This window comes from Meriones unguiculatus, chromosome 14 (assembly GCF_030254825.1).
Source record: "Meriones unguiculatus strain TT.TT164.6M chromosome 14, Bangor_MerUng_6.1, whole genome shotgun sequence".
In the NCBI taxonomy this organism is placed as follows: domain Eukaryota; kingdom Metazoa; phylum Chordata; class Mammalia; order Rodentia; family Muridae; genus Meriones; species Meriones unguiculatus.
Window position 1 is genome coordinate 2,879,302 of NC_083361.1, and position 24,563 is coordinate 2,903,864.

Genomic DNA, 24,563 nt, shown 5'->3' on the forward strand with positions numbered 1-24,563 from the left:
CAGCTAATCATTGCCTGGTGCAGCTCGAAGAGGGGTATGGTCTTTGCCAGCTGCAGTGAGTGGAATTCTGAGGATTTATACCCTCTCTGAGAGGGTAAGAGAGAGAGAATAGTACATTCCAAGAGAGGACGCTTCAAGGACACTGCGAGGGATGCTCCAAGAAAGAGGGCCGCTGGTGCTGCCTTTGCTGGTTAGCTGGTGTGCAGGGCATAGTCTGACTACAAAGATTGGGCTTGCCCCCAGAAACTAAGTCTAAAGAGGTCTAGGCCCTTTCCTTTCTAACCTTCTCTCTACCCAGGGTCGGGGATTGGAAGGGAGGTGGAGGCATAAATAAAGTAGAGTTAAAAAGGACACCAACAACCTTGGCTTCCAGAGTGCTAAATTCTAGGCAGGAGCAACAGCACCAGGGTATCCATGACATGAATTTCTGGGAATGAGAAGGTCCCTTCCTCTTCTTTTTGCATCTCAACAGCCTGGGTTTATTGCCCAATCCTCTAATTTTCAGCATTTCTAGTAAAGAACCATTGGTCAACATCCTCTTTCCCCTTTTGGGGAGGGTGGTTTTTTTGTTTTGTTATTGAGACTGGGGTTTCGCACGATGCAACCCTGGCTGGCCTGGAACTTACCATGTAGACCAGGCTGGCCTTATAGTCAGAGAGATCCCTTGCCCCTGTCTTCCAAGGGCAGGGCCTAAAGGAAAGCACCACCGTGGCAGGCCAGTATCTTTTGTAACCTCTTTCACTCTGCCCATATGGGGCTGGCCCTGCCTCCTAGCTTCTAAGGGCTCGTGGCCCAGGTTAGGACTGTGGAAACCCTTCACCACACTGACCAGTGACTGGTCCAGTGACTCAAGACCATGAAGGACAATCTTGTGATTTTTTTTAAAATTGTTTTTCTGTTTTGTGACAAGGTCTGTTAAGCCATGGCTGGCCATTTTTGTTTGTTTTTTGAGAGAGGGTTTCTCTGTGTAGCCCAGCTATTCTGAAACTTGCTGCGTAGACCAGGCTGGCCTCAAACTCACTGAGATCTCCAGAGGGCTGGGATCAAATGGGTGTGCCGCTATGCCCTGCCAGAGTAGACTCTTAATTTATGCATTAGATGTTTTTATCTTTCGCTATAAAAAGTGCCCAGCAGAAGCAAGTTAAGAAGGGATTTATTTTGGCTGACATCAAGGGTACAGTTCACCACGGTCATTGTATATGCAATCAGGAAGCAAAAGCAAGAACCACTGGTACTCAGCTCATTTTCTCGTGCAGCCGGGATGCCAGCCCACAGCATGGTGGCGTCCGCGTTAGGGCTGAGCCTTCACGTCCAGGAACCTAATCTAGGCAATCCTTCAGCCATGCACAGGGGCTCACCTAACCTAAATCCTCTCAGAGGTTTGTCTCCCTGGGGAGCCTAGATCCTGCCGAGCTGGCTGTTAGCCATCAATACTTGAGATCCTCCTAGCTCAGCCTCCTGGGTGCTGCTGCTGCTTCGTCACTGCGCTTAGCTCATTTTGTTGTGATTGCGTTGTCTTTGTTTTGCTGTGAGAAGGAAAAGGGGAGGGAGGGAGGGAGGGAGGAACAGTAAGGTTCTTCTGGAGCCATCTGGACTACAGATGAGCACCCCAGAAGAAAACAAAGGCAAGAGGCAGAAGGCCATTCTAAGCCTTCAAACCCCTGCATGCAGCCTGCGGCGGCCAGACAGTGAGCGTTATGTTCTCTTCCTTGCTTAAACCAGAAGGCGGATGTTCCCAGTTTTGTTTGTTTGTTTGTTTACTTATTGAGACAGGGTCTCCCTACGTAGCTCTAGCTGTCCTGGAACTCACTCTGTAGACCAGGCTGGCCTTGAACTCAGAGATTTGCATGCCTCACCCAGTACAATGTTTCTGAATTTAAAGCTCAGAACCTGATTGGTCCCTACCCCTCAATCACCCCTCACCCCCCCCAAAAAAAAACAAGAATACAAAGAGTGTTGGCAGTGAGGGCTTTATTAAGGAGGGTGACGTTGGCTTTTAGGAAAGGAGGGTGTTGGGACCCCAGGGACAATGCTCGCTCTAAGGAGGTCCTGTCTCCAACCAGAAGCCTCTGAGTCCCCTGGGACCAGTCTGTGTAAAGGCACTGTGGCAGTTAGGTTCAAAAGGAGGTCTCGTTAAGAGAGTTCTTGGGAGATGTCAGGGGAGTCCCAAGACCGGTGGAGGGTCGAGGGGCTGGCGTCGGTGGCCGTCGGGGCTCGGGCGCACTCCTCACCAGTTCCTGACACCTATCGACAAAGCTTCCCGCCCCTGGGCGGCGTTGCCGGACCTCTGCCTGTGGTGGGCTGGGGCTCCCTCTGTGGCCACACAAGGAAGTGGTGCTGGAGGCTGAGTGGAGACTGAGAGGGAGGGAAACTCAGCTCACAGGGCAGAGCCCCCCACCACCGCCCTCATCCCCCGCCCCCGTGTCACTGTGTTGTTCCCTTCGCACAAAGAGGGAAGCAGAGCTGCGGCTACCTGGTAAGAGAGGTCCTGGGTGAGGGGCTGGGGAGAGCACCCCGGGAGGAGGTCAGCGGGGCCAGTTCACACTGCTCCAGCTGGCCCATCAGCTCTTCTTCGGTCAGGCCACCTGCTGGAGGAGGCAAAGAGCAGCTGGAGGCAGGAGAGAAGAAAGGATGCAGAGATAGATGGGGTGCGGGCGGGGCGGGGCGGGGGCTGAGAGAGAAAGGGGAAAAGCAATCAGAAAGGGCTGGAGGGCAAGAAAGGCCGATGGGGACCAGAGGGCAGGGGCCTGGGACAGGGTTGAAGTGGGGCAGGGAGTACCAGGGACTTGGCCCAGGCCATCCATGGCCGTGGTCAGGTCCCACATGGCCAGGCTGCCGTTGGCCTGGCCGGTGAGCAGGTAGCGTCGGGGCCTGGAGCCCAGCCGTATGGAGCCCTCACACTCCAGCACCGTGAAGGCAGTTGTGGGCGAGCCATCCACTGAGCGCACGGAACACACCCTGTGTGGGGGGGTTATGGGGGGTCAGGAGTCACTCGGCCTGGTCCCTCTCCTTACACCCTGGGTCCGCTGCCGCCCCCAATCCTTATCCATCCCCATCCGGTTTTTTTTCTTTGTTGGGAGACAGGGTCTCCCGTAGTGCAGGCTGGCCTGTGACACACCAGGTGGCGGAGGAGGAGCTTAGACTTCTGATCCTCCTGCCTCGGCCTCCTGAGTGTTGGGGTTACGGGCCGATACCACCCGGTTCATTTTCAAACCCACGGCTTCACGTGTGCTACGCATGTGCTGTGCTGACCCACTCTACCGGCCAGGCTGCAGCCTCAGCAGCTTCGATCTGGATTTGCTTCAACATCTCAGACACTCTGGCCCCATCCACACTCCCGTATCCTAGGGGCCTCAGGGCCCTTCCTTCCGACATGCCCCGCTGGTCTCAGCAGCATCTTCCATCTTGTATGGGCCACTCAGCATCTCTCAGATCACTGTCTCACCCCGACTCCCATCAGGCACTTGGTTTTTGACCCCTGCCTCTTGACCTCTTGTCCATCCCCTTACACGGCCATCGCTTCCCACACACTCAGAACAAGGCCTCAGCTTCCTGTGTGTCCATCCACTCCTCCTCCTCACCCCAGCGTGCAACCCAAACCTTCTCCAACCGTTTGCCTGTGATCCATCTCACCCGAGCACCCCTGCACCCCTTCCCTCCCCATTGCCTGGGCTGTCTCCAGAGTCCTCCTCACACACATGACCCTGTGGCCTCTGCTCCTTCAGGACCAGGTCCCTCGGGTGAACAGCGTTTGGGTCCTCTCTAGTACTCACCGCTGCCCAGTGGAGGAGAGGCGCACAAAGAGCTGGCTGGCATTTGGCACCACCTTCTGGATGAACACCTGCTGGTCATCGCGCTCACCATAGGGACCTGGGTGGGCAGGGTAAGGGCTAGCCAGGGTCCAGGGGGCCTTCAGACCCCATGGCCCACCCTTTCTCCATTGCCAACTCCAGACCTCGATCCTGTCCCCAGGCCATGCTCAACACAGCAGAGGCAGAGAGAGGCAGGGGTTCACAAGGATCAACAGTGTTGGGGCCAGGAGGGAGAAGGCAACCTGACCAGTGCTGATCAGTGGGAATCAGTGGGAGTAGAGAGGGCAATGGGAGGTCAGGGGGAGGCCAAGGGGAAGGTGTGGCTGGTGGGCAGCGGAGCAGCTAAACGGGCTGATGTATACAGGGCCAGTGGGATCCCACACGGCCCAGGCAAGGTCTGTGGGGAGGAGTCAGGGGTCAGGGACCAGCAGGCACCGATGTCATTGCCAGCACTGCAGCCTCCGTGCCCATCAGCCGACTCCAGCGCCAGGATCTTAAAGGATGCCAGCGGGGTGGAACCAGGCTGGGTGGAGATCATGCCTCGAAAGCGGGTCACAGACCATGTCCTCACGTGGTTGTTGTCGGCACAGACTAAAGAGTGGAGAGAGAGCTGAAGGTCAGGCCTGGCCACGACCACAGTTCTGACCTCTGGATTCCCCAGCATGAGCCCTTTCAGAGGGGTCCAGAGGATTTTAGGAGCTTTCTTAGCTGGAGTTCCAGATGCTCAGAGACCCTGCTGGCTCTGCCTCTGAAGGCTGTGAGCGTGACCCCACCTAGGAGCCCTTCTCCTCATCTCTCTTTCTGAGCTTCCTGTTCCTGTCCTGTCCCTCTTCCACACTCAGCCAGAGCAAGGACATCACCCCTCGACACTGGCCACGCCCTTCTGCATTTATCCCCTCCCACCCTCCTCACTGGTTCGTTTGCACTGCCAGTTCCCTCTGGCTGGAAAGCCAGTGCTCCTAAACACTGAGCCATCTCTCCAGTCCCTCCATCTCGTTTTTAAGACAGTTTTTCTATTATGGGCATACGGGGATCACCCATTATGCTAGGGTGGCTGGCCAGGGGCCCGAGCCTTTGTGTGTTACCATGTGTGTGCTGGGAGTCGAACCTGGGACCTCTGGAAGGGCAGTCACTGATGTTAACTGCTGAGCCATCTCTCCGTCCCTTCCAACTCGTAGTTGGAGACAGGGTCTCCCTCTGAACCTGAGGCTCACCTAGCTGGACACCCGTCACCCCTTCTCGGCTTTGGGTTTACAGGTATGCATTACCAGGCCTGGTTTCCTCTGCTTATTTACTCTGTCTTGTTGCGCTGGGCACTGAAGCGAGGGCACCCGGCACCCGGGGCAGCATTCTGCTGCTGACTCATGCCCCGCCCTGCATTCTTACTTACTTACTTCTCTATCATTTGCAGTTTCAACTAGAGAATCAGTCCCCTCGGACACAGGGAAGGGATCTGTCCTGGTATCTATCACTACATCCTAAGCCTGTTACACAGTAGATGCTCAATAAATGCCTGATGAATTGGTTATTTTCTTAACCCCCACCTCCTAAATATATGTTTACTTTTCCTGAGACTGGTTCCCTTACTGTAAACCTTTTTATTCTTATTTTTTAGAGGCAGGCTCTCATCTACCCCAGGTTGGCATCAAACTCACTATGCAGCGGAATGACTTTAAACTTCTGACCCTCCTGGCTCCACCCCCCAGAGTGCTAGGGTTACAGGTCTGGTGATAGGATTCACACTTAGTGCTTCCCTGGCACTATGCTAAGCAAGCGCTACATTTCCACACAAGGCCCAGGCTGGCCTTGAACTGGAGGTGAGTCTCCTACCTCAGCCTACTGAGCGCTGGGCTCCAGGCATGAGTCACTGTGTCGGCTAAGGTCTTCCTCCACTTCCTGATGACCCTCGCGAGTTCTCTGGTACACTCCCACGGAGCGGTGCCTCCACCGCTTTCCCCGCTGGAAGGCCTGTGCACCTGGCCCAGCTGCCCTCACTGGAAGGCCTATGGACCTGGCTGCCCTCACTGGAAGGCCCCGCTCCCCGCTCTCAAAGCTGGCTCTCCGGCAGAGGGACCCACCTGAGATGAGGTGTTTCTCGGAGAGCATGATCTTGGTGACAGGGCTGCGGTGCACACTAAAGGTCTGGAAGAGCTGGGGCCCCGAGCCCACTGTCTCAGGGTGCTGCACGATGACCCGCACGATCCCTGAGCTGGTGCCGTAGGCAATCTCGATCCAGTTCCCGCTGTCACCTGGGAGTAAAGAGAAGGGCTGACATGGAGACAGAACCAGGGCAGCGAGGGGAGAGGAGGAAAGAAAGCTGGAGGAGAGAGAGACCGACAGAAAGAGGCCGAGAGACAGACCCACACAGAGAATGAGACTGAGAAGAAGCAGGCTGGGCTGGAGTGATGGCTCCTTGGCTAAGAGCGAGGGCTGCTCTCCAGAGCACTGGGGTTCCATCCCAGCACCACGCCAGCCCACAGCTGTCTGGAACTCCAGTTCCAGGGGATCTGATCCCCTCTTTTAGACTCTTTGGGCACGGAACATGTACATGTCACGCTTCTGCACATGCAGCCAAACACTCATACTCATTAAAAACAAATCTTTTTCAAGATTCCAGAATGACACATAAACAGAGAATAAGAAACATCCCAGTTCTCAGGACTCCATGGACGAACTTTTCTTTCTTTCCTTTTTTTTTTTTTTTTTGGTCCTTTCTTTCTCTCGCTCTCTCTCTTTTCTAGTTTCTTTGAGACAGAGTTTCTCTGTGTAGCCCAGGCTGGCCTCAGCCTCACAGAGATCCGCCTGCCTCTGCCTCCCAAGTGCTGGGACTAAAGGTGGGCCACCACTGCCAGCTCGCCCACAAACTTTTCATTTCGAGATTCTCAGAAAAGTTTTATTTTTAGTTATTTTATTTTATTTGAGTCAGGGTATCACTATGTAGCCCTGGCTGGCCTGGAATTTGCTGTTTAAACTAGGCTGGCTTCGAACTCACCGAGATCCCCCTGCCTCTGTCTCCCAAGTGCTGGAGAGATTCCCAGGAACTAACCAGACCATCGTAAGGAACACAGGTGGGTAAAATACGGCATCAGAAATTTGTGCAGTGGCTGCAGGCAACGCACTGGTGTCCCGCTTAGGAAGGAAGTGGACGGACATTAAATCTAGGAGGCGGAGAAGAACCGAGGGGCTGCCCTGTGACCCCAGCACTTGGGAGGCTAAAGCAGAAGGATGAGGGGTTCTGACGTTAGAGGCTAGTCTGGGCTCCCCAGAAAGAAAGAAAAAAAAAAATCAAGGATCCTTGAGCATGGATTTGTCTGCTATCTGGAGTGAATCCGGGTTTTATGAATTATGCAAATGTCATGTCCTGATGGCACAGGGGAAAGACAAAATAGTTACCTAACAGTGGCCTGTCATGGGCAGGCCAGCAGCAGCCCAGCACCTAAAAGAAAGCTAAACAAAACTAAACCACCTGCTGAAGGAAATGAGAACCCATGTGGCCCCTTCATGAGGAATCCCACCCGCGTGCAAGCAGGGACACAGATGCAGGCAAGGGCTGCGGCCGGCTGGTGACAGCAGGGTAGAGGCTGCATCACAGATGCGGCTGGCTGGTGACAGCCGGGGTAGAGGCTGCAGGCCAGGCTGCGGCCGGCTGGTGACAGAGGGGGAGGCTGCATCACAGCTGCGGCTGGCTGGTGACAGCGGGGTAGGAGCTCATCACAGCTTACTGGTCTTGGGCGTGAGGTAGACACTGAGGGCGGTGACCCCATCCTCTGCCGGGTCTCGGTAGAGCTCACTGACAAGGAGGTCATTGTCCTTCATCCGTAAGGGGAACTTCTGCACATCTAGGTGGGCAGGCAGGGGTGGAGCGGGTTGGTGTGAGGCTCCTGCTCCAGTCTACCCTCCCTCCCTTAGACTGCGGGGGGCAGGGCGCTACTCACCTACATAATAGATGGAGCCATTACTGCAGCCCAGGAGGAGGAAGGAGCCGGCTGCATCATAACTGGTGATGGGCTGGACCTCCTGGACCTGGGGCAGGAAAGAGCAGTGGCGTGGGACCCGCCTGGCATCCCTGCTGTTCCCCCATTCCTGTGTGTCCGCCTGGCCAGGCCACCTGGCTTGGGCCTATCCCTTCCTGCCTTGCCGTTCATGGCAGCCTGTGACATCATACGTGAACCATCGCTGGCTCTCCCTGTAACGTGCCTTTGCGCCTTCCTCTCTATCTTAGACTGATCATTCCTTGGCCCTCTTCTCTGTCTTTGCTAAATTCTTAAAGATGATTTTTTGAGACCATGAGTGTGTGCACATGAATGTGGGCATTCACCGAGGCCAGAGGTGCCACATCCCCCGGAGCTGCAGGCACAGGTGCTGTGATGTGGGCGCTAGGAAAGAAGCCTGCAATCTTGGAAGGAGCAGTGCGCGCTCCGAATGCCGAGCCATCTCTCCAGCCGCTTAGCCCCATCTGGCTCAGGCTGATACTGAATTTTCTAAATAGCCCACACTGCCCTTGAAGGGCTAATGATGATCCTATCTCTGCTTCCCATGCCCTGGCGTTGTAGATGTGCACACGTGTGTGTGTGTGTGTGTATGCGTGTTTGTGCAGCCTCCTCCCTGCTAATCAAGCACTTTAGCACTGAGCTACCCCCCTTCAGCCCCTCACTAGGGGATTGTAGGCAGGGGTCTACCACTGAGCCATACCCCAGCCCCTCACTGGGGGACTCTAGGCAGGGGCTCCTCTACCATTAAGTTACAGCCTTTGCTATTTTTATTCTGTGTGTGTGTGTGTTTCTGTGTCCCTCACCTTCACTGTTTTTTCTTATTTCTCTCCTTCTGTGCTTCTTTCTGGACCTCTGTCTTTCTCCCAATATACTTTTATAAGAGAAATGCAATATGGTTCCTTGTTTTCCCTCCATGCTTTAGAGGCGGCCTAGGCTGGGTAGAGTGATGAGCACAGTACATCTCTCCCATTTGCTACACCATCCTACACCCACTCTCCAGCCCAGTGCTTGAAGGACCCTCCCCACTCTCCTCCGAACCCAGCCACTCCTCCAGGAAGGCCTCCCAGACGATCCTCAGACTTTCATCTCACACCCACCGTAGGGTTCTCTGGCTCTTCCCCGGTGGGGTGAAACCCGGGCAGCACAGTTTAGACCCTTGACCGGAACTCACCTGCCAGTGCTTGGTCACCGCGTTCCACACTCCGATGCGCCCCGTGTGGCTGGTGGCAATGAGCTGGTTCCCAACGAAGAACAAGGCCTCCACCGGCACGCCCAGGTGGAAGACGCCTGCGGCAGCAAGGAGGGCTCAGCAGGGGCTGGAAGCCCACTGCAGGGCGGGGGTGGGGCAGCGAGAGGCCCGAAGGCCAGGGCATCCCCGGGGCAAAGAGGATTCCAGGAGTTACAGGGATACTCTGACGGGTGTGGGAGTCTGACGGTAGCTGAATTCTAAGAGGCTGAGGTTTCCAAAAGGGCCTCCACCCTTCCACTGAAGCATGACAGCTGAGGGCTGAGTGCTACTGTTTTGATTCAGGGTCTCATATAGCCCAGGCTGGATTGCCACCTTCTGTGAGCTGGATTACAGCCCTGTACCACAATACTCAGTTTAGATGGTGCTGGGATCAGATCCAGGATTTCATGCATGATCCCCTCTCTCCAGACACATAAATGAATATATCATAAAGATAAAATATAATCAGCGTGTTAACTGGGCATGGTGGCTCTTGCTGTGGCTCTGCTCCAGCATTCAGGGTTGAGGAGAGAAATAACTGGAATTCAAGGCTGGCTTGGGCTACATGGTAAAACCCTGACTAAGGCAAAATGAAACAATGAAGCATGGGGGATTGGAAGGTCGGGAACATTGTCTCACAGGGCAAAGAGCCTGACTGGGCCACAGAATCCTTCTCCTTATATGGGTTTCTGGGTTTCATGGGCTGGGTGGTTTTAACAGGTTACAGGATCCTACAGGGTTCCAGAAAAGTCCACAGGGCATACCTATCTCGTTGCCTCCACCTTGCGCCTGCAGAGCCCACAGAAGGATCTCGCTGCCTGTGGCTGCAGCCACCATCTTGTCGTGCTCCCCCAGAGCACCGCCACCCACCCGAGCTGTGAGAGCCAGGCGCTCAATGGGCCAGTCCAGGCGTGGGCTGGAGAATGCCAGCTGCCAGCCGGAGGCTTCCTTCAGCCTGTGGGATTGGGAGACATCAGCGACCTCCACCTCAGAGCCACCCTCGCCACAGGGCCAGAGCCTCCCGCAAGCCCATCCCCACCCTCGGCACCTGTAACAGACGAGGAAGTGGGTATAGGCCACAGCAATCCAGTTGTGGTGACCACACACCAGGCGGACCATCCCTGGCTCCTCCGGTTGGCCTTGGGGGTAAGAGAGGACCAGAGCAGGGTCACAGGGGCCCACTCGCCCTGACCTAAAGGACAGAAATGGAAGCTATATCTGGCGGTGGAGGCCTGTAATCTCAGGTAGTGTGGAGGTTGCGGCAGTTCAAGGCCGACACAAGTTCAAGGCCGATCTGGACAACTTAGTGAGGCCCTGTCTCCAAACATCAGTTACAGAGAAGCTGGAGGCAGTGGCACAGGTTCATCACATAAAGGAAGTTCTGGCACACTCCCGACAACCAGGCCCAATCTCCAAAACCTACTTGGTGTCCTCTGACCTCCACAAATGTGCTATTACGCATTCTCACACATGTGCACACGCGCACACACTAATGATAATTAAATAGATCACCAAATAAACACGAGGGCTTGAGGGCACACGTGCGTTCATCCTCATAATTCCAGCACTTGGGAGGCGGAGGCAAGAGGACTGGATTGCTCCGAGCACCAGGCCAGCCTGGGCCCGAGTGAGAGAGATCCTGTCTCAGAACAGAAAAACAAGAGACTAGGGAGACAGTGGCTGAGTCCCAAGCGTAGCACACACACACAGACACGTACCTGATGCGGGTGGAGGGGCTCTCTCGTCCAGCATCCGGCCCAGCAGCCCTGCGTTACCCAGGTTTGGGGGCATCGTGTTGCTCCGCCGAACAGGGGCTGGGCGTCCCCCTACTTGCTGGGGTCCCACTAGGCTGTGCCGGTTCCGCCGCTTTGCTGGGAACACTACAGGTAGAGGAGGTGGCAGTCACCACAATTATAGTCATGGCGGGCAGCCTATGGACACTTAGACCACGACAGGCACCAATCCCCACTGTGGGGCATGGCGTCCTGGGGAAGGTGCTCCGTGGTGCTGGGATATGACCTTCAGTGACCCAATTTATATCCCAATTGTAGCCCACTCCCTCAACTCCTCCTGGTCCCACCCCCTTCTCTCTTTCCCCATCCCCTTCCCCAAGGCCAATGAAAGGAGGAGTTCTCCTCCCTTGCCATCTCCCCCTAGCTTGTTAAGTCTCATCAAGACTGTCTTACTCAGCAACCCACATGGAGACTGAGCTGCCAACTGGCTACATCTGAGCAGGGGGTCTAGGTCCTCTCCATGCATGGTCCTAGGTTGGTGCATCAGTCTCTGCAGGACCCCCTGGGCTCAGATTTTTATTTATTTATTTATTTTAGCTCTGTTGGCCTCCTTGTAGGGCTCCTGTCCCCTCTGTGTCCTTCTGTCTTTCCCCTTCTTCCATAAGACTCCCTATGCTCTGCCCAAAGTTTGGCTTCCATCCTCTGTTGGGTAGAGCCTTTCAGAGGACCCTGTAGTAGGCTCCCATCCTGTTTCCTCTTCCACCACTTCTGGTGTCTAACCTGTTTGCCATTCTGAATGAGATCTAAGCATCCTCCCTAGGGTCCTTCTTACTGTTTAGCTTCTTCAGGTCTGTATACTTTAGTGTGGCTATTATATGGCTAATATCCACTTATAAATGAGTGTATACTATGCGTGTCTTTCTGCTTCTGGATTAAATACCAGCTATTTGCAAGCTCAGGGCCAGACTGAACATCTCATTGAGAATGTATTAAAAAAAAAAAAAAAAAAAAAAAAAAAAAAAGGCAGAGGGTAGAGATGTCTCGGTGAAGGTGACTGCCTCCAAGCCCAGCAGTCCTGATTTTGATCCTGGGCCGGAGTGGTGGAAGGAGACAATCCATTCAATCCATTCCTGCAAGTTGTCCTCTGACCTCCAGACACAGGCGCCTCCCCCTGGACGCCCAATAATACATGGGCCAGGCCGTGGTGGCACACACCTTCAATGCCAGCAGAGGCAGGCAGATCTCTGAGTTCAAGGCCAGCCTGGTCTACAGAGCAAGTTCCAGGATAGCCGGGGCTACACAGAGAAACCCTGTCTCGAAAAACCAATAAACAAATAAACATAGTAATTATTTCTTTTAAGTAAATATAGAGATGGGCCGTAGCTCAGCTGCAGAGCACATTCCTAGGCTTTACTGGGGAAGGGATGTGAGCATGATTCAGAAGTAGAACCCTTGCCAAAAATTCACCAGTCAGGATTTGGGGGTGCGGCTCTGCCTCAAATGCACAAAACCCTGGGTGCAGACTTACGCATGGTCTCCTAATGTAGTCCTGACTGTCCTAGAACTGGATATGTAACTCAAGCTGGTATCCAACTCACAGATCTGCCTGCCTCAGCGTCCTGAGTGCTGGAATTGAAGGCAGGTGTCACCACGCCCAGCTGCTCCGCTCACGTTTTCATTTTGTTTGTGGCATAAAGTTAGCTTATATTTTAAGCGTTTTGTTCTTCTGAAAAATGGGTGAAACTTAAGAGAACTCAGACTACAACTCCCACCAATCTCCGGTGCATGCTTCAGAGCTCTTCGTGGCTGTTGCAGAGCTTCTTGGAAAATGCTATTTCCTATTTCCTTTCCAAGCATCTAAAAAAGAACTACAACTCCCATTGCACCTCAGGGCGCCCAGTACCGGTTCCTTAGCCTTATGGGAAATGTAGTCTTTAACCCAATCTCCCCCTCCCTAGCATCAACAGGGAGTGCCCACCTGGAGGAGGTAGATAACCGTTGAAGAGGACATTTCCACAGGAAGATCGATCCAATTCTTCCCTTACCTGAAGGCGACGAACTAAAAGGGAAAGACTCAAAACTTTAACCTGAAAGGAAACTAAGGCCGACCCCTGTTCCCCTCATCTATTTTTCCAGACCCAAATCCAGTGCTCATAGCTCTAATCCAACAGTCTCTCTGACTGGAGGAGTCAGAGACGCCGGGGGCCACGTCCACTTACCCAGTGGAGTAAGTCCATAGAACTGGGCTTCGTGGAGGAGGCTGGAGCCGTGGACGCCCCTGGGTGACAGAAGAGACTGGGATGTAAAGGTCTGGGGCGTGGGGGCGGGCAGCACATTCTCAGGAGAAAGTTTTTGAAACTGCACAGAGAATACTGAAGCCTAACCAGCTGCTACAGGCTTAAGATTCTAGGGAGGTTGAGAGCGGGGTACCCTGCCATTCCAGAACGTGAGAGGCAGATAAAAGGAAGTCTGAGGCCGGCCTGGTCTGGATTGCGAGTTCCAGGCAGCCAGGGATGCAGGGCAAGGCCCTGCTTCAAACAAACAGTTACATAAACTACTTTAGAAAGTCTAGGGAAGAAATGGGTGCTTATCTATGGAGGAGGCTGGATAGCACGATCAAGCCTGGGTAATTCTCAGAATGGAACAAACGCACATCCCGAGAAGGAGGCGGGACTCACCCCTTTACCCGTACCAACCTGGGGTCTAACTCTTTGGTCCGCAGGAAGTTGAGGATGGGGGCAAAGACGGTGGGGTCCCTGTCGATGAAGATCTGCATGGTGGGTGAGGGGCAAACGCCGGGGGTAAGTAGGCGGCCCTGTCGCCCCTCCTCCCACCGGGCGTCCCTTTTTTGATCTTGCCCTACTCACAGCTCCCGTCTCATCTTTCAGAGTTGAGATGCGTCCGCTCAAAAGACTACAGGAAGGGGAAATAGAGGTGTCAGGTGTTGCTGAGGGGGCTAAGGGTCGAAATAGGTCTCCCTACACTCTCTCCTTTCACCCCCTCCTCCCTCGCCCCGAACTGGCTCTCCTCATCACCTGGAGAAGAAGGAGTCTGGGATCCAGGTAAGCGTCTGGCGAGAGGTACTGAACCTGGGCAATGGGGAGAGGAGAGGTGAGGACGGCTGCCTGCTCCAGCGTGATCCACGCGTTCTTTGGCATTTTTATCCAAGAGCCAAGCCTCCAGCATGGGGCGGAGCAACTCTTGATGGACAGGGATTACCACCCCCACCCCGAGAGGAGGCGGCTCTCCCGCCTCGGTCCCGGAGGATGGAGCCTCAGGGGTTTCCCACAACTCACCGCTTGCCCCCCACGTTCAGATGGATCACTTCCCCGGGAGCTCCCCGACCCGGGACCCGCTCCGCAGCAGGCGTCGCCGCAGCCATGGCCCCCCGGCGAGCCTGCCGGCTTGCACCCACTTCCGGGTACGCACAGACCCCGCCCCTGCCGCTTGCTCATTGGTCTAGAGACTCCTGGCTCCTTCGACGATTGGACAGAGCTTGCTCGTCACATTACGTTCTCTGACTCTTTAAGGCCGGGCGGTCTTTTCCTGGCCCCGACGGGGCGCACCTTGGGGGATCCTTTGGGGTAGTTTAGTAACTCCCCCCTTTCCTAGGGTTTCCATATTTGGGTGTAACTTCCAAGTGACTCCTTGAGGAGCCTATTGACCAATGTTTGGTGTATCGAGAGTCCAGGAGATGGTCTTCGCAGCCGCGTCCCCACATCAGCCCACCCTCCAAACCTGTCTCAGATACGCGAACAAACCAGCGTAGACCGTCAAAGCCAAAGGGTTTATTATAGGTACATAAAGTGTGCGCCTGCCACATCGCCTCGCACCCCCGGCCCCGGCGGCGGCTCCGGGCAGCCACTGGGGCTGCTTGTAACCCTGATCCCCCAACACACACGCTCCCAGGGAGGTGCTCCAGCCAGAAGCATGCAGGGGGAGGGCTTCCCCACCCCCCTCCCCTCGGGAAGTGGCATTTACAGCTGGGTGGGAGAGGAGAGAGGAAGACAGTTTTGAACTTTGACTCCCCTCCTATTAAAAGCCTTCGCGGATGCGGGGCGGGGGAAGGAGAGGGAGGTCTACGTTTTTGCAAAAATAAACTAAGTCAGGAATTAACCACAAGGCTCTGAGATGGTGGAGTGCAGGGGCTAAGGGCCCCTTCGCTCCCTCTTCCCAGACCGATCAAGGCAGCATTGGAAGTGAGGTAAAGGCGGGGAGGGAGTATGTCCCCTCCCCACCCCCTAGCACCCTGGATGGTCCAGGGGACCTCACCAGCGCCCCCGTGTCCATCCTTAGGGCGGAGAGGAGGCCAACAGGTGTCACCGCCTCCCAGATCCCTCGCCACTCCAGCTTCTCGGGCAGGATCTGAAGACTGGGCAGGGGCGTGGCTCAACTTGCTCCCCGCCCGTCCCCACCAAGCTCAGTTATTGCATAAAAAGAATGGAGCCCCAGCACCTGGGGTGGTTGGCGAGCGGGAAGGGACCGAGATATGGCTATAGGGACGGCAACCCCCTACCACCAGCTCTTGGAGTGCAGGAGAAGTCCCTTCCATTCCAGGGCCCACCGTGGCACATCCGCAGCCATTCCTGCCCTTGCGGATGAGAAACTGTCTTTGTGTCCACGGTGTGGAGAAGAGGGGCAAGGAGACTCGTCAGATTCCAACGGGGGGAGGGTACCTGCGATCACTTCCGGCGCCCGCTGGCCCTGCGTTCCCCGCCCTCACGCTTGGGGTTTCCCTCGTCTGTGGATGACGTGGTAGGTAGTGTCTGGCCCCAGCGGGCAATCTCCGCGTGTTCTGCCACTGAGCTGGCCACAGCCTCCAGCCAGCCATTCATCTCCTCCTGGCGGAAGAAGCAGGACAGGCCCGTGGATGTGGAGGAGCATCTCGACCACACTGACCCCCTAGCTTCACCTTCCTCTTCTGTTACCACGGTAATACTGGCAGTCTGGATAGGGGACAGCTATAAGCGCTTCTGTGGATTTATTCACTTAATAGAGGCAATAACCCACCTCCGCGGCCCCAAGCAGGGACAAACACAGCAAACGGAGGGTAATACTGAGTGAGCAGGAGCTCGCAGAGCCCTGACGCTGACCAGGCCCTGTGCTAATCGGTTTCCACGCACCAACTTACTTCATTTTCACAAAAGCCAGGAGATAAGTTGTTTTGGGCAAGCAAGAGGGCCCAATGGGCAAAGGTACACTGGAGCCTGGTGGCCACCAACAGACAGGACCGGCTCAGTGGAAGAAGAGTGCTGACTCAGGAAGACTGTCCACACCCAAGGCACAGTACATGCGTGACCACACACAAACTCATGAACACACACACACACACACAAATATGATGTAATGGGGGCAGAGTGGTGGGTCATTTGGGAGACAGAGGTAGGAAGGTCTCTGTGAGTTTTAGGCTAGCCTGTCTACACAGAGAGTGCCAGGACTACACAGAGAGACCCTGTCTCAAAAAATACAACTTGAAACCTAACTTAGGAACCGGAAAGAAGGATCTGTAATTAAGAGCACTGGCTGCCCCTCCAGAGGCCCAGGCACCCCAGGAAGGCTCACCAGCATCTGTGATTCTGGTCTGGGGATACATCACCCTCCTCTAGCCTGCGGGCGCACAAGGCGGCCATGCTGTTCACACATATGCATGCAGCAAGCACAGACATAAAGTGAAGATAATAAATCTAGCCGGGCTGTGCTGGCGCACGCTTTTAATCCCAGCGCTGGGGAGGCGGAGGCAGGCGGATCTGAGTTCGATCCGCCTACAGAGTGAGTTCCAGGGCAGACAGGGCCACACAGAGAGACCCTGTCTGGAAAAATAAAAACAAACAAAAGAAAACAAAATCTTTTTTTTTTTTTTTGAAAATATGAAAGGATGTGGTGGCACACACCTTTGACCCCAGCACTCGGAAGGCAGAGGCGGGTGGATCTCTGTGAGTTTGAGGCCAGCCTGGTCTACAGAACAAGTTCCAGGACAGCCAGGGCTACACAGAGAAACCCTGTCTTCGAAAACCAAACAATAAATAGATAAACAGAAATAAATAACCAAAACAGTAACAAAGATCCGACAAGGCATCTTATTTGTGTGGTTCTGGGACTCTGTGTGCTGGGGGTGCCCTGTACGCATGTGTTCAGGCCACAAGCGGATCTAAGGGCCTTGCTGCTTCACTCCAGCCTGGTTCCCTCCAGACGGGGCGTCTCCATGACCTGGAGCTTCGTTCCCAGCACGTGCCTGTGAACCTCCTGTCTTTCTTTATCCTACAGTCAGGGATATAATCCAGGCAGCCATTCCTGGTAGTTTTTGTTTGTTTGCTTTGTTTTCGTTTTTACTGTGGATACTGGGATCTAAACCATGGCCTCGGGTTTGAACAGCAACCCTCTGCCCCAGTGAACCATCCCCCAGGCTCCAATAAGGGCATATTTGCTATACATCATACTCATTCTCTCTAGCTCAAAGTCCTGTTGTGGCCCCCCAACTCCACTCCTGTGCGCCCAAGATAAAATCCTCCCCGATGACCCCCAATACCAAGAGACGCAACCCCAGGGAACCTTTCTGGGACCATTTACCTCACCTCAGCTATCCTGCAGTTGGCTGTCTTAAGCCTTTGCAATTCTGTCCTTTGGATTATCTCTAGGAGGATCACACATCTCCCTTTTTAAAGACAGCGTAGCCCAGGCTGGCCCCAAACTCACTGACTGACCCTCCTGCTCCCACCTCCCACGTGTTAAGATTACAGAAGATAACCATTCTCAACCTTGAGCAATCCTTTTTGTCAGTTTTGTTTGTGTGAATAGATGCCATATGTGTATGGCTGCCCTTGGGGGGAAGGAGAGTGTTAGATCCCCTGGAGCTGAGGTACATGAGCTGTGAGCTGCTCTACATGGGTGCTGGGAACCAAACTTGGGTCCTCTGTAGAAGCAGTCAGCACTGTGAGCCACTGAGCCATCTCTCTAGAACCTTGATGGTTCCTTTTAAAACTCCTGCCTATCATCTTTCTGGCCTTCTGAGTGGCCACGAAGACAAAGATGGACTTAGTTATCAGGGCCAGCAGGCACCGGCCTCGCCAGCAGTCCTGACTCATTAAGCTCCTCGGGGCTCTCACTGCTCTCTTTCCTGTTATAGCTCTAGCCTGTGTGGTTTCCTCTGTTGCCCCATCACTCTGGCTCAGGACCCACCCAGGAAGCTACTCCCTTTAGAGATGAGCCAACGGGGTGAAAGGGCCAGAACCTACCTCATCTTTAGCCTGGAGCAAGAACTCGCTGCCGTCCTGGGTCCTGCGGGAGACACAGGGCTTCGGGTATCTGGAGGGGGCCCAACCCCTCTCCCCATCACCCATTGTCCTTCAAGGGAACCAAGAGCCCTCTGGGGAGATGCAACAAGCGGGGCCCCTCCCTTCCCATGAGAGGACTCACTGGAGCTTGAAGACATGCTTCTTTTTCTTGTAGTCGCTAGCCACCTCGCTGGTGGCTTTGTGCAGGCTCAGCAGCGGCTCCCCGCCGTGCGTGCCCCCCGATGCTGGCCCTTTGGAGTCCTTGTAGAAGCCCAGCTCGCCCTTGCTGAGCACACAGTATAGGCTCACCCATGACCTGGGACGATGAGGTGCTGATGACCCCGAGCTGCAGAGCCCCGCTTGGGAACTCTATCACCACCGGCGAGGGAATGCTGGGTCCCGCTACCTCCGGCGCTCTGTCCTGCCTACTTAGCCACATTTCAGGCTGTTCTTCCGTGAGGCGGTTCCCGTTCTGCGGCCAAGGCTCCCAGAACCAAGAGTTTGCCTGGCCGACCCTTCTTGGGTTTACCCTTCCTTATCTCACATTGACTGAGCATTGATGGAGCCCTTGCCCGGAACCTGCTGGTGAGGAGCTGCTGGAGTGTCTCAGTAGCAGAGCGTGCATAAGGCCGTGGGCTTGAGCCCAGTCCTGGTTCCATGCAAGTCCCTGCTTCACTCACTGGTCTCATTTTCCCCACGCATCACCATCAAACATCCCAGTTTCACTCCTTAGCTCTCATTAGCCCACCCTTCACCAAGTCCCTTCAAGGAAGCGTTGCTGCTTTAGGAACAAGAAGTTCTGGCCTCCCCGTCCAGCCAAAGCTCCAGTCTAAGGTGATGTCCCCAGATGGGAAGATACATATGACAGGTGTCCCTGTTCACTGCCACCTTGGTTTGCGGACAAGGAATAAACACGAGCTACAATTGCCAGCAGCCAGGTCTGAACCTGCCCTAGTCACCTCAGGTCTTGGATCTTGGCTCTGCCTGATCCTCACAAGCTGAATCTCAGTTGGACAAAATGTATTGGACACGAACGAGATGGACTCACTGCAAACACACACACACACACAAACACGCACGCACGCACGCACGCACGCACACACGCTGTTGGGGCCTGGGGAAATGGCTCGGCAAATAAGCCTGCCCAGTCTGATCCCAGGGGTCCACGTGGTGGAAGGAGGGCACTGATTCCCACCAGTCATTCTCTGACCTTTACACGTAAACTCCCATCCCAACACAAATACATGTAATTTAGACAGTGTTAGAAAAAGCCGCTCATCCGGATACCCCAAGCAACTTCCAACCCTCCGTTGGGTCCTCAGCTGCGGCTCGGTTCCTTTTCAGACACCCACTGGAGGCTGCGAGTTGGGGGTCGCCCACCCCGCTCACTGATTGGATACCATCCTGAGGCTCTAATTTACACCCACTGGAGTCGTCTAGATTCCAGCCCCACTTTGCTCCTTTGCCTCCCAAGGTGGTCCTTGAGGAGGAACCCCAGTTTATTCACCTTCGGGGCACTTCTGCCGTGCTCCGGTCTCAGCTCCGTCCACGCAGCTATTGGACGCGCTAAGCACTGGCCACGCCCCTCCCCGTCGCGGATTGGAGCCTTTGAACCTGAGTCCCGCCCCTCCTCCGGCCCATTCATGGAGACACCCCGAGGGGCGCCCAGCCACACAGAGCCCCGCCCAGCCACACAGAGCCCCGCCCACACGCTCACCGGTTGGACGACTTGCGGTTAGCGTCGAGCTCGCGCTTGCGCAGCAGGAAGCCCTCGTGCTGCACTGTGTGCGTGGGCGGGGGCGGAGGCGCAGGATTGGCACCGCCCTGCGCAGGGGCGGAGCGCGAGCGCCGGCTGCCCCCGCCCTCACCACCCTCTCGGGGCCGCGGCCGCCGGCGCGGCTTGGGCCGGTCCCGTGCCCGCGGCCGATCGGGCCGAGGTGTCCGCTCGGGCGGCTCGAGCCCGTTGGGCAGGCGACCAGGGGGCAGCTCGCGAGGCTGAGGCAGCGACGGCTGTGTGAATGAAGGGAGGGGGGAGACGGGTACTGTGCAGGACGACCAGGGGAGCCTCCTGTCTCAGGGAGCCCGAGGGCCTGGGGTCCCATCGCTGCAGGGCACATGGGGGGGGACGCTCAAGGCTTCGAATTTAGGCTTTGGAATTCCGGAAGCTGAGTGGGAGGAACGGGTTCTCAGGAGGTAGAGGGTGCACGGAATCCCTGTGTGAGGAATCTCGGGGTGCTTTCGTGTGTGGCTGGTGAGAAACTTGGGGACCCCATAAGGCTGGCGTCTAGCATAGATGCGAAAAGCCTCCTGGGTCTGTGCCTCCATCCTTCTAACGGAGACTATGGGGCCCCTGCTGGTGGCAAGGTCAGGAAGGAGCATGGGCCTGGGTAACGGTTGCCTCCGAGATCCTGGCCGCTAAGAGGTCTTCGCCCCCCCCAGACCCACCCACCCATTCCAGTAGCTCAACTTACCACCCCAGCAGGGAGCCCTGGGCCTGCCTCTTTCTCCTGAAGCTGCTCCACGATATCCGCCAGCGTGGCCTTCCTGCAGGGCAAGAGGCGAGAGACCCGAATTAGACGCTGGGCCTCTAGCTAGGACCTTGGCTGGACAGGGAGCCTCCGCCTCCGTGCCAGGCCCACAACTCAGCGGCCCCAAAAGTGTGTGGCCCTTGCACACCATGGGTATTCCTGACACATCTATCCACTCAGTGTACAACCAAATCCCCTCCCAAGGATTTCTATTTGTTAGACCTTATTTTGTATTTTCATTTTTTTAGGTTTATTTATGTGCGTGAGCATGGTGTTCTGTATGCATGGCTGGCGCCCTCAGGGGCCGGAGGAAGGCATTGGGTTCCCCTGGAGCTGGAGTTTATGTGTTTGTGAGCCGTCCAGCTGTGGGTTCTGGGAACCAGACTTCGGTCCTCTGGAGAGCAGCAAGTGCTCTTAACCACTGAGCCGTCTCTTCAGGCATGTATGAATCGGTCTCACGCAGCCAGACTGACCTCTGGTCTCCCTAAGAATAACCGTGAGCTCCTGCTCTCCCTGCCTGGACCTCCCAAGTGATGGCGGCTCGGTCCGTTTGTTTGTTTTGGAGACAGCCCTGGCGCTCAGCGGGGGTTCCGGGTGGCCTGGTCCTCCTTCCCTCCCAACAGCTGGGATGGCTCACTTTGGTCTCCACACCTTGCAGGCCGCGAGGCTCCGCGGGAGCGGAGGGCAGGCTGGCGCCTTCCAGCCTGGAAACTGTCCCTCGAGCCTCCGCGTGCCCTGGACTCGCCCTCGGTGTCTGGGGTCGTGGCTGGCGCCGCCCCCGCCTCCCCGCCCCGGGGCCTCACCCTTTGACCGGCTCCCCTCTGGGGGTCTCCTGCTCGCTGGACTCCTGGCGCTCCAGCCTCCGCTCGCGCCGCTCGCGCCGCCTCTCCATCTGCTCGTAGCGCCCCAGAGTAAGGCTGTGCGGCCCGTCGTGGTCCGCGGACTCCTGGCGCTCGGGCCTCCGCCTCCGCGCCGCCTCCTCGGGCTGGTCGGCGGCCTCCTGGCGCTCGGACCGTCGCCTCCGCGGCGGCTCCTCCGCGCGGTCCGCGGCCTCCTGGCGCTCCGGCCGGGGCCGCGCCTGCTCCGTCCCCGCCAGCGGCCCGGGGCTGTCCGCCGGCTCCGGCACTGCGGCCTCCGCCTTCCCCGAGGCCTCGGGCAGCCGGTCGATGCGCGGCTGCAGGCGCTCGGGCTTCAGCTCCTGGCGCACGTACCCGACCCGGGTCCGCACCTCCGCCGACAGCGTGTCCGAGGCCCTGCGGGCCAAGGGCTCCAGGCCCCTCTCATAGCCCCCCGGGCGGAGCAGCGGAGCCGCCTTGGCCGCCAGCTCCGTGGGGTCCCCAAAGAACTTGCGCCCCAGCAGGGGGGTGGGTGGCTGCTTGCTCTGCTCCGCCTTGAGCTTCTCGATCTGCGGGGGGGAAAGGTCGGCTCAGGTTGGAGAGTGGGGCGGGCGGGGGAAAGGCTCGCGGCGGCCATTCCCCTCCCCAGCTCGACGCAGCCCCTCGGGGAGGCGGTGGTGTTGGCCACTCCATCCCACTCTGCCCCAAACACTCAGTGTGCTTCGAGAGGTGGAGCGGTCTCGCTCTTTGTCTCTGTCTCTGTGACTCTCTCTGCTCTTGCCCCCCCACCCCCCGCTGTTTGGTAGCCCAGAGGGGCTGCAAACTCGCTGTTACTGAGGACGACTTTGAACCAGTTCTGATCTCCCTGCCTCCACTCCCCAAATGCTGGAACCCAGGCCTGTGCCACCACATCTGACAGCTACATCGGCTCCTTCTTTGGGTGCTTCTGTGACCCCCCAGCCCCCACCTTTTCCTTAACTGTCCCCCTCAAGACTTTTCTTGAATCACAAATTATTTTGATTCACAGCATTCAAGTTTCATGTGGGGCTCCTCAAGACCTTGTCTTGCAAAGGGCTTCTGGGTTCCCACGGGCCCCTCTGATCTCCTCTCATCTCCCTAGCAGCAACATACTTTTCCTCATCGAAACTCTTGGCCTCCTCTCGGCTCTTAGCTGGCAGTTACAGGTCTGTCCCCCCCCCCCCCACTGAGGGCCCGGTAAGGCTCTATGTCCAGTTCTGCCCAGCGCAGGGCTGGGCTCTCAAGCTGGTGTGCCAGGCTAACATGGAAGGGCGGCGGGTGGGAAGCGGATCTGGGGTCTGACCGTGGTCAAGCGCCGCAGAGAGCTGAACCTCTCCTCCCACGCCGCGGCCGCCTTCCGGAAGGCCTCATGTCTGCGGATCAGCTGCTCCACCTCGTCCACGCTGCTGCCCAGCTCGCGGCTCTGCAGGAGCGGCTCCTGGGCCGTGAGCCAGGCCTCGGCCACCACGGCCTCCTGCGCAAACTGGTGCACCTCCAGCACTGGGAGCAGGGACGGCCGTGAGGGGCTAAGTGACGACCCGCAGGCCTTTCCCGGGGCAGGTGCTATAGTTTTCCGGCCTCCCAGACCCTTGGGCTACTTACTCCCAGGCCAGCCTTGGGAATAAGGGAGACTAGGGATATTTAAAATACACATGTTGTATTTATCGCGTGAGCGTGAGACTGAGTTCCTGTGGGGGCCAGAGGACAATTATGTGGGCTCCAGGGCTCGCAGGAGGCCCTGGGAATGAAACCCAGATCACCAGGCCCGGCACAGGTGACTTCCTTCGCTGAGCCATCTCCCTGCGCTAGGCGCCGGCGCCATTTTGCTGCTTTGAGATGTCTGGGGACTACAGGAATGTGCCACCAACTCCAGTTTCCTGAGGTTCTAGATACTGAACCCAGGGCTTCCTGCATCCCAGCAAGGACTGAAGCACCTGAGCCACACCCTCAGCCTCCCCCTGGGATCTGCAACCCCAGGCCTAAAGGGACCCAGGCATGCTCATGTCCCTTTTCACCCTCCGGCCTCGGCCAGGCATGCTGAGGCTGAGGTCCCCCAGCCCCGTCCCTGAGGCACACCATTTGGCCCCTACTCACCCTGCTGCAGCCACTCCCCCACCCCACCCCCGTCCCTGAGACACACCATCTAGGCCCTACTCACTCTGCTGCAGCCACTCCCAGTGGCGGTCCCACTTCTCCGACACCTCCTCCTTCCGGCTTCCCAGCTTGTCCAGCTGCGCCTGGATCTGGGGGGTGTGGAGGTGGGTGAGCAAGGCACCGGGGTACGCAGGAGGCGGGAGCAGGGGTGCCCCTCCCCTGCACCGCTCCCCCACCTCGTCAGCCATGGCGCTCTTGTTGAGCAGCAGGGAGCGGCCGAGCTCCTGGCAGGCCGCCAGCTCGGGCCCGCGGGCCTCCAGCTCCGTCTTCAGGGCCTGGTGGTAGTTCATAAGCAGCTCCACGGAGGACACATCCCTGCAGGGGACAGGGACCTATGCCGCAGGCAGTCACCCCCAGGACAGCGACCTCGCCTGCCAAGTTCCGAGGACCTCGGGCGTCCACTAATGCAATGACTGGAAGGTCCCACATTTTCGCTCTAGCGCACCACGCATCTCAAGCCCTCCTTCCTGCCTTCTCTCTCCCTCCGCCAGGACTCCCGCAGCACAGGCTGGCCTGCAACTGGCTATGTAGCCAAAGATGACACCGAACCCCTTAAATCCCTGCCCTCACCCCCTAAGGGGTGGGGCTACAGGAGTGCACCTCTACACCCAGCTTTGCTTTGAACTCCCAAAAAAAAAAAGAAAGAAAAATTAACTTTTTTAACCTGGGGTTCCTCTCACGCAGCCCAACTTTCCTCAAACTCCCCTGCCTCCGCCTTCTCAATGTTGGATGCAAGCACAGGCCACCCGACCTGGCTTATTCCATGCTGGCATGCAACCCAGGGCCTCGCGCATGCCCGGCAGGAACTGCACCAGCAACCGAGTGACTTTTCACACTGACGCAGGGTCTTGCTGAGGTACCCACGCTGGCCCTGAGCTCGTTCCCCTGCTCAGCGCCCTGCGTGTGTGGGTGTGCAGGCCTGTGCTACCAGGCCGAGCTCAGGTTTGGCGTGGGAGAAACGAAGGGATCTGCTAGCTTAGCTGCATCTACT

The 24,563-nt window shown here is 56.7% G+C and overlaps 2 protein-coding genes across 5 annotated transcripts in view; both read right to left on the reverse strand.

Moving 5' to 3' along the window:
* Positions 1–1,954: 1,954 nt before the first annotated feature.
* Positions 1,955–14,213, reverse strand: Shkbp1 (SH3KBP1 binding protein 1). The gene is made up of 18 exons (XM_021650628.2): positions 14,062–14,213; positions 13,801–13,854; positions 13,633–13,678; positions 13,462–13,535; positions 12,985–13,043; positions 12,744–12,824; positions 10,751–10,912; positions 10,081–10,171; positions 9,797–9,987; positions 8,976–9,091; positions 7,748–7,835; positions 7,535–7,651; positions 5,891–6,061; positions 4,248–4,403; positions 3,774–3,870; positions 2,780–2,958; positions 2,474–2,588; positions 1,955–2,355 (listed from the first exon to the last, which is right to left on the reverse strand). Exons 1-18 carry the CDS (start codon positions 14,145–14,147, stop codon positions 2,118–2,120), a joined length of 2,121 nt encoding a protein of 706 aa, XP_021506303.1. The 5' UTR covers positions 14,148–14,213; the 3' UTR covers positions 1,955–2,117.
* A 320-nt stretch (positions 14,214–14,533) lies between these two features.
* The window catches only part of Sptbn4 (spectrin beta, non-erythrocytic 4), a 91,710-nt gene continuing 81,680 nt past the window's right edge, over positions 14,534–24,563 (reverse strand). For all 4 annotated transcript variants that reach the window (XM_060366504.1, XM_021650627.2, XM_060366506.1 and 1 more), the window contains 9 exons: positions 23,749–23,887; positions 23,577–23,661; positions 22,722–22,918; positions 21,368–21,969; positions 20,508–20,580; positions 19,754–20,046; positions 18,179–18,352; positions 17,998–18,040; positions 14,534–15,606 (listed from right to left, as the gene is read on the reverse strand). In XM_060366504.1, coding sequence (XP_060222487.1) covers positions 15,448–15,606; positions 17,998–18,040; positions 18,179–18,352; positions 19,754–20,046; positions 20,508–20,580; positions 21,368–21,969; positions 22,722–22,918; positions 23,577–23,661; positions 23,749–23,887 — 1,765 coding nt within the window. In that variant the 3' untranslated portion in view covers positions 14,534–15,447. The remainder of the gene's footprint in view (positions 15,607–17,997; positions 18,041–18,178; positions 18,353–19,753; positions 20,047–20,507; positions 20,581–21,367; positions 21,970–22,721; positions 22,919–23,576; positions 23,662–23,748; positions 23,888–24,563) is intronic.

Bases quoted from the DNA above. Each gene is read 5' to 3' on its own strand.
- Shkbp1 (XM_021650628.2), bottom strand. From the start codon at position 14,147: ATGGCTGCGGCGACGCCTGCTGCGGAGCGGGTCCCGGGTCGGGGAGCT. The intron at 10,913-12,743 runs GTGGGCACTCCC...CTCTACCTGTAG, and splicing joins CGGTTATCTACCTCCTCCAG to TGTTCCCAGCAAAGCGGCGG. The intron at 10,172-10,750 runs GTACGTGTCTGT...CTTACCCCCAAG, and splicing joins AGCCCCTCCACCCGCATCAG to GCCAACCGGAGGAGCCAGGG.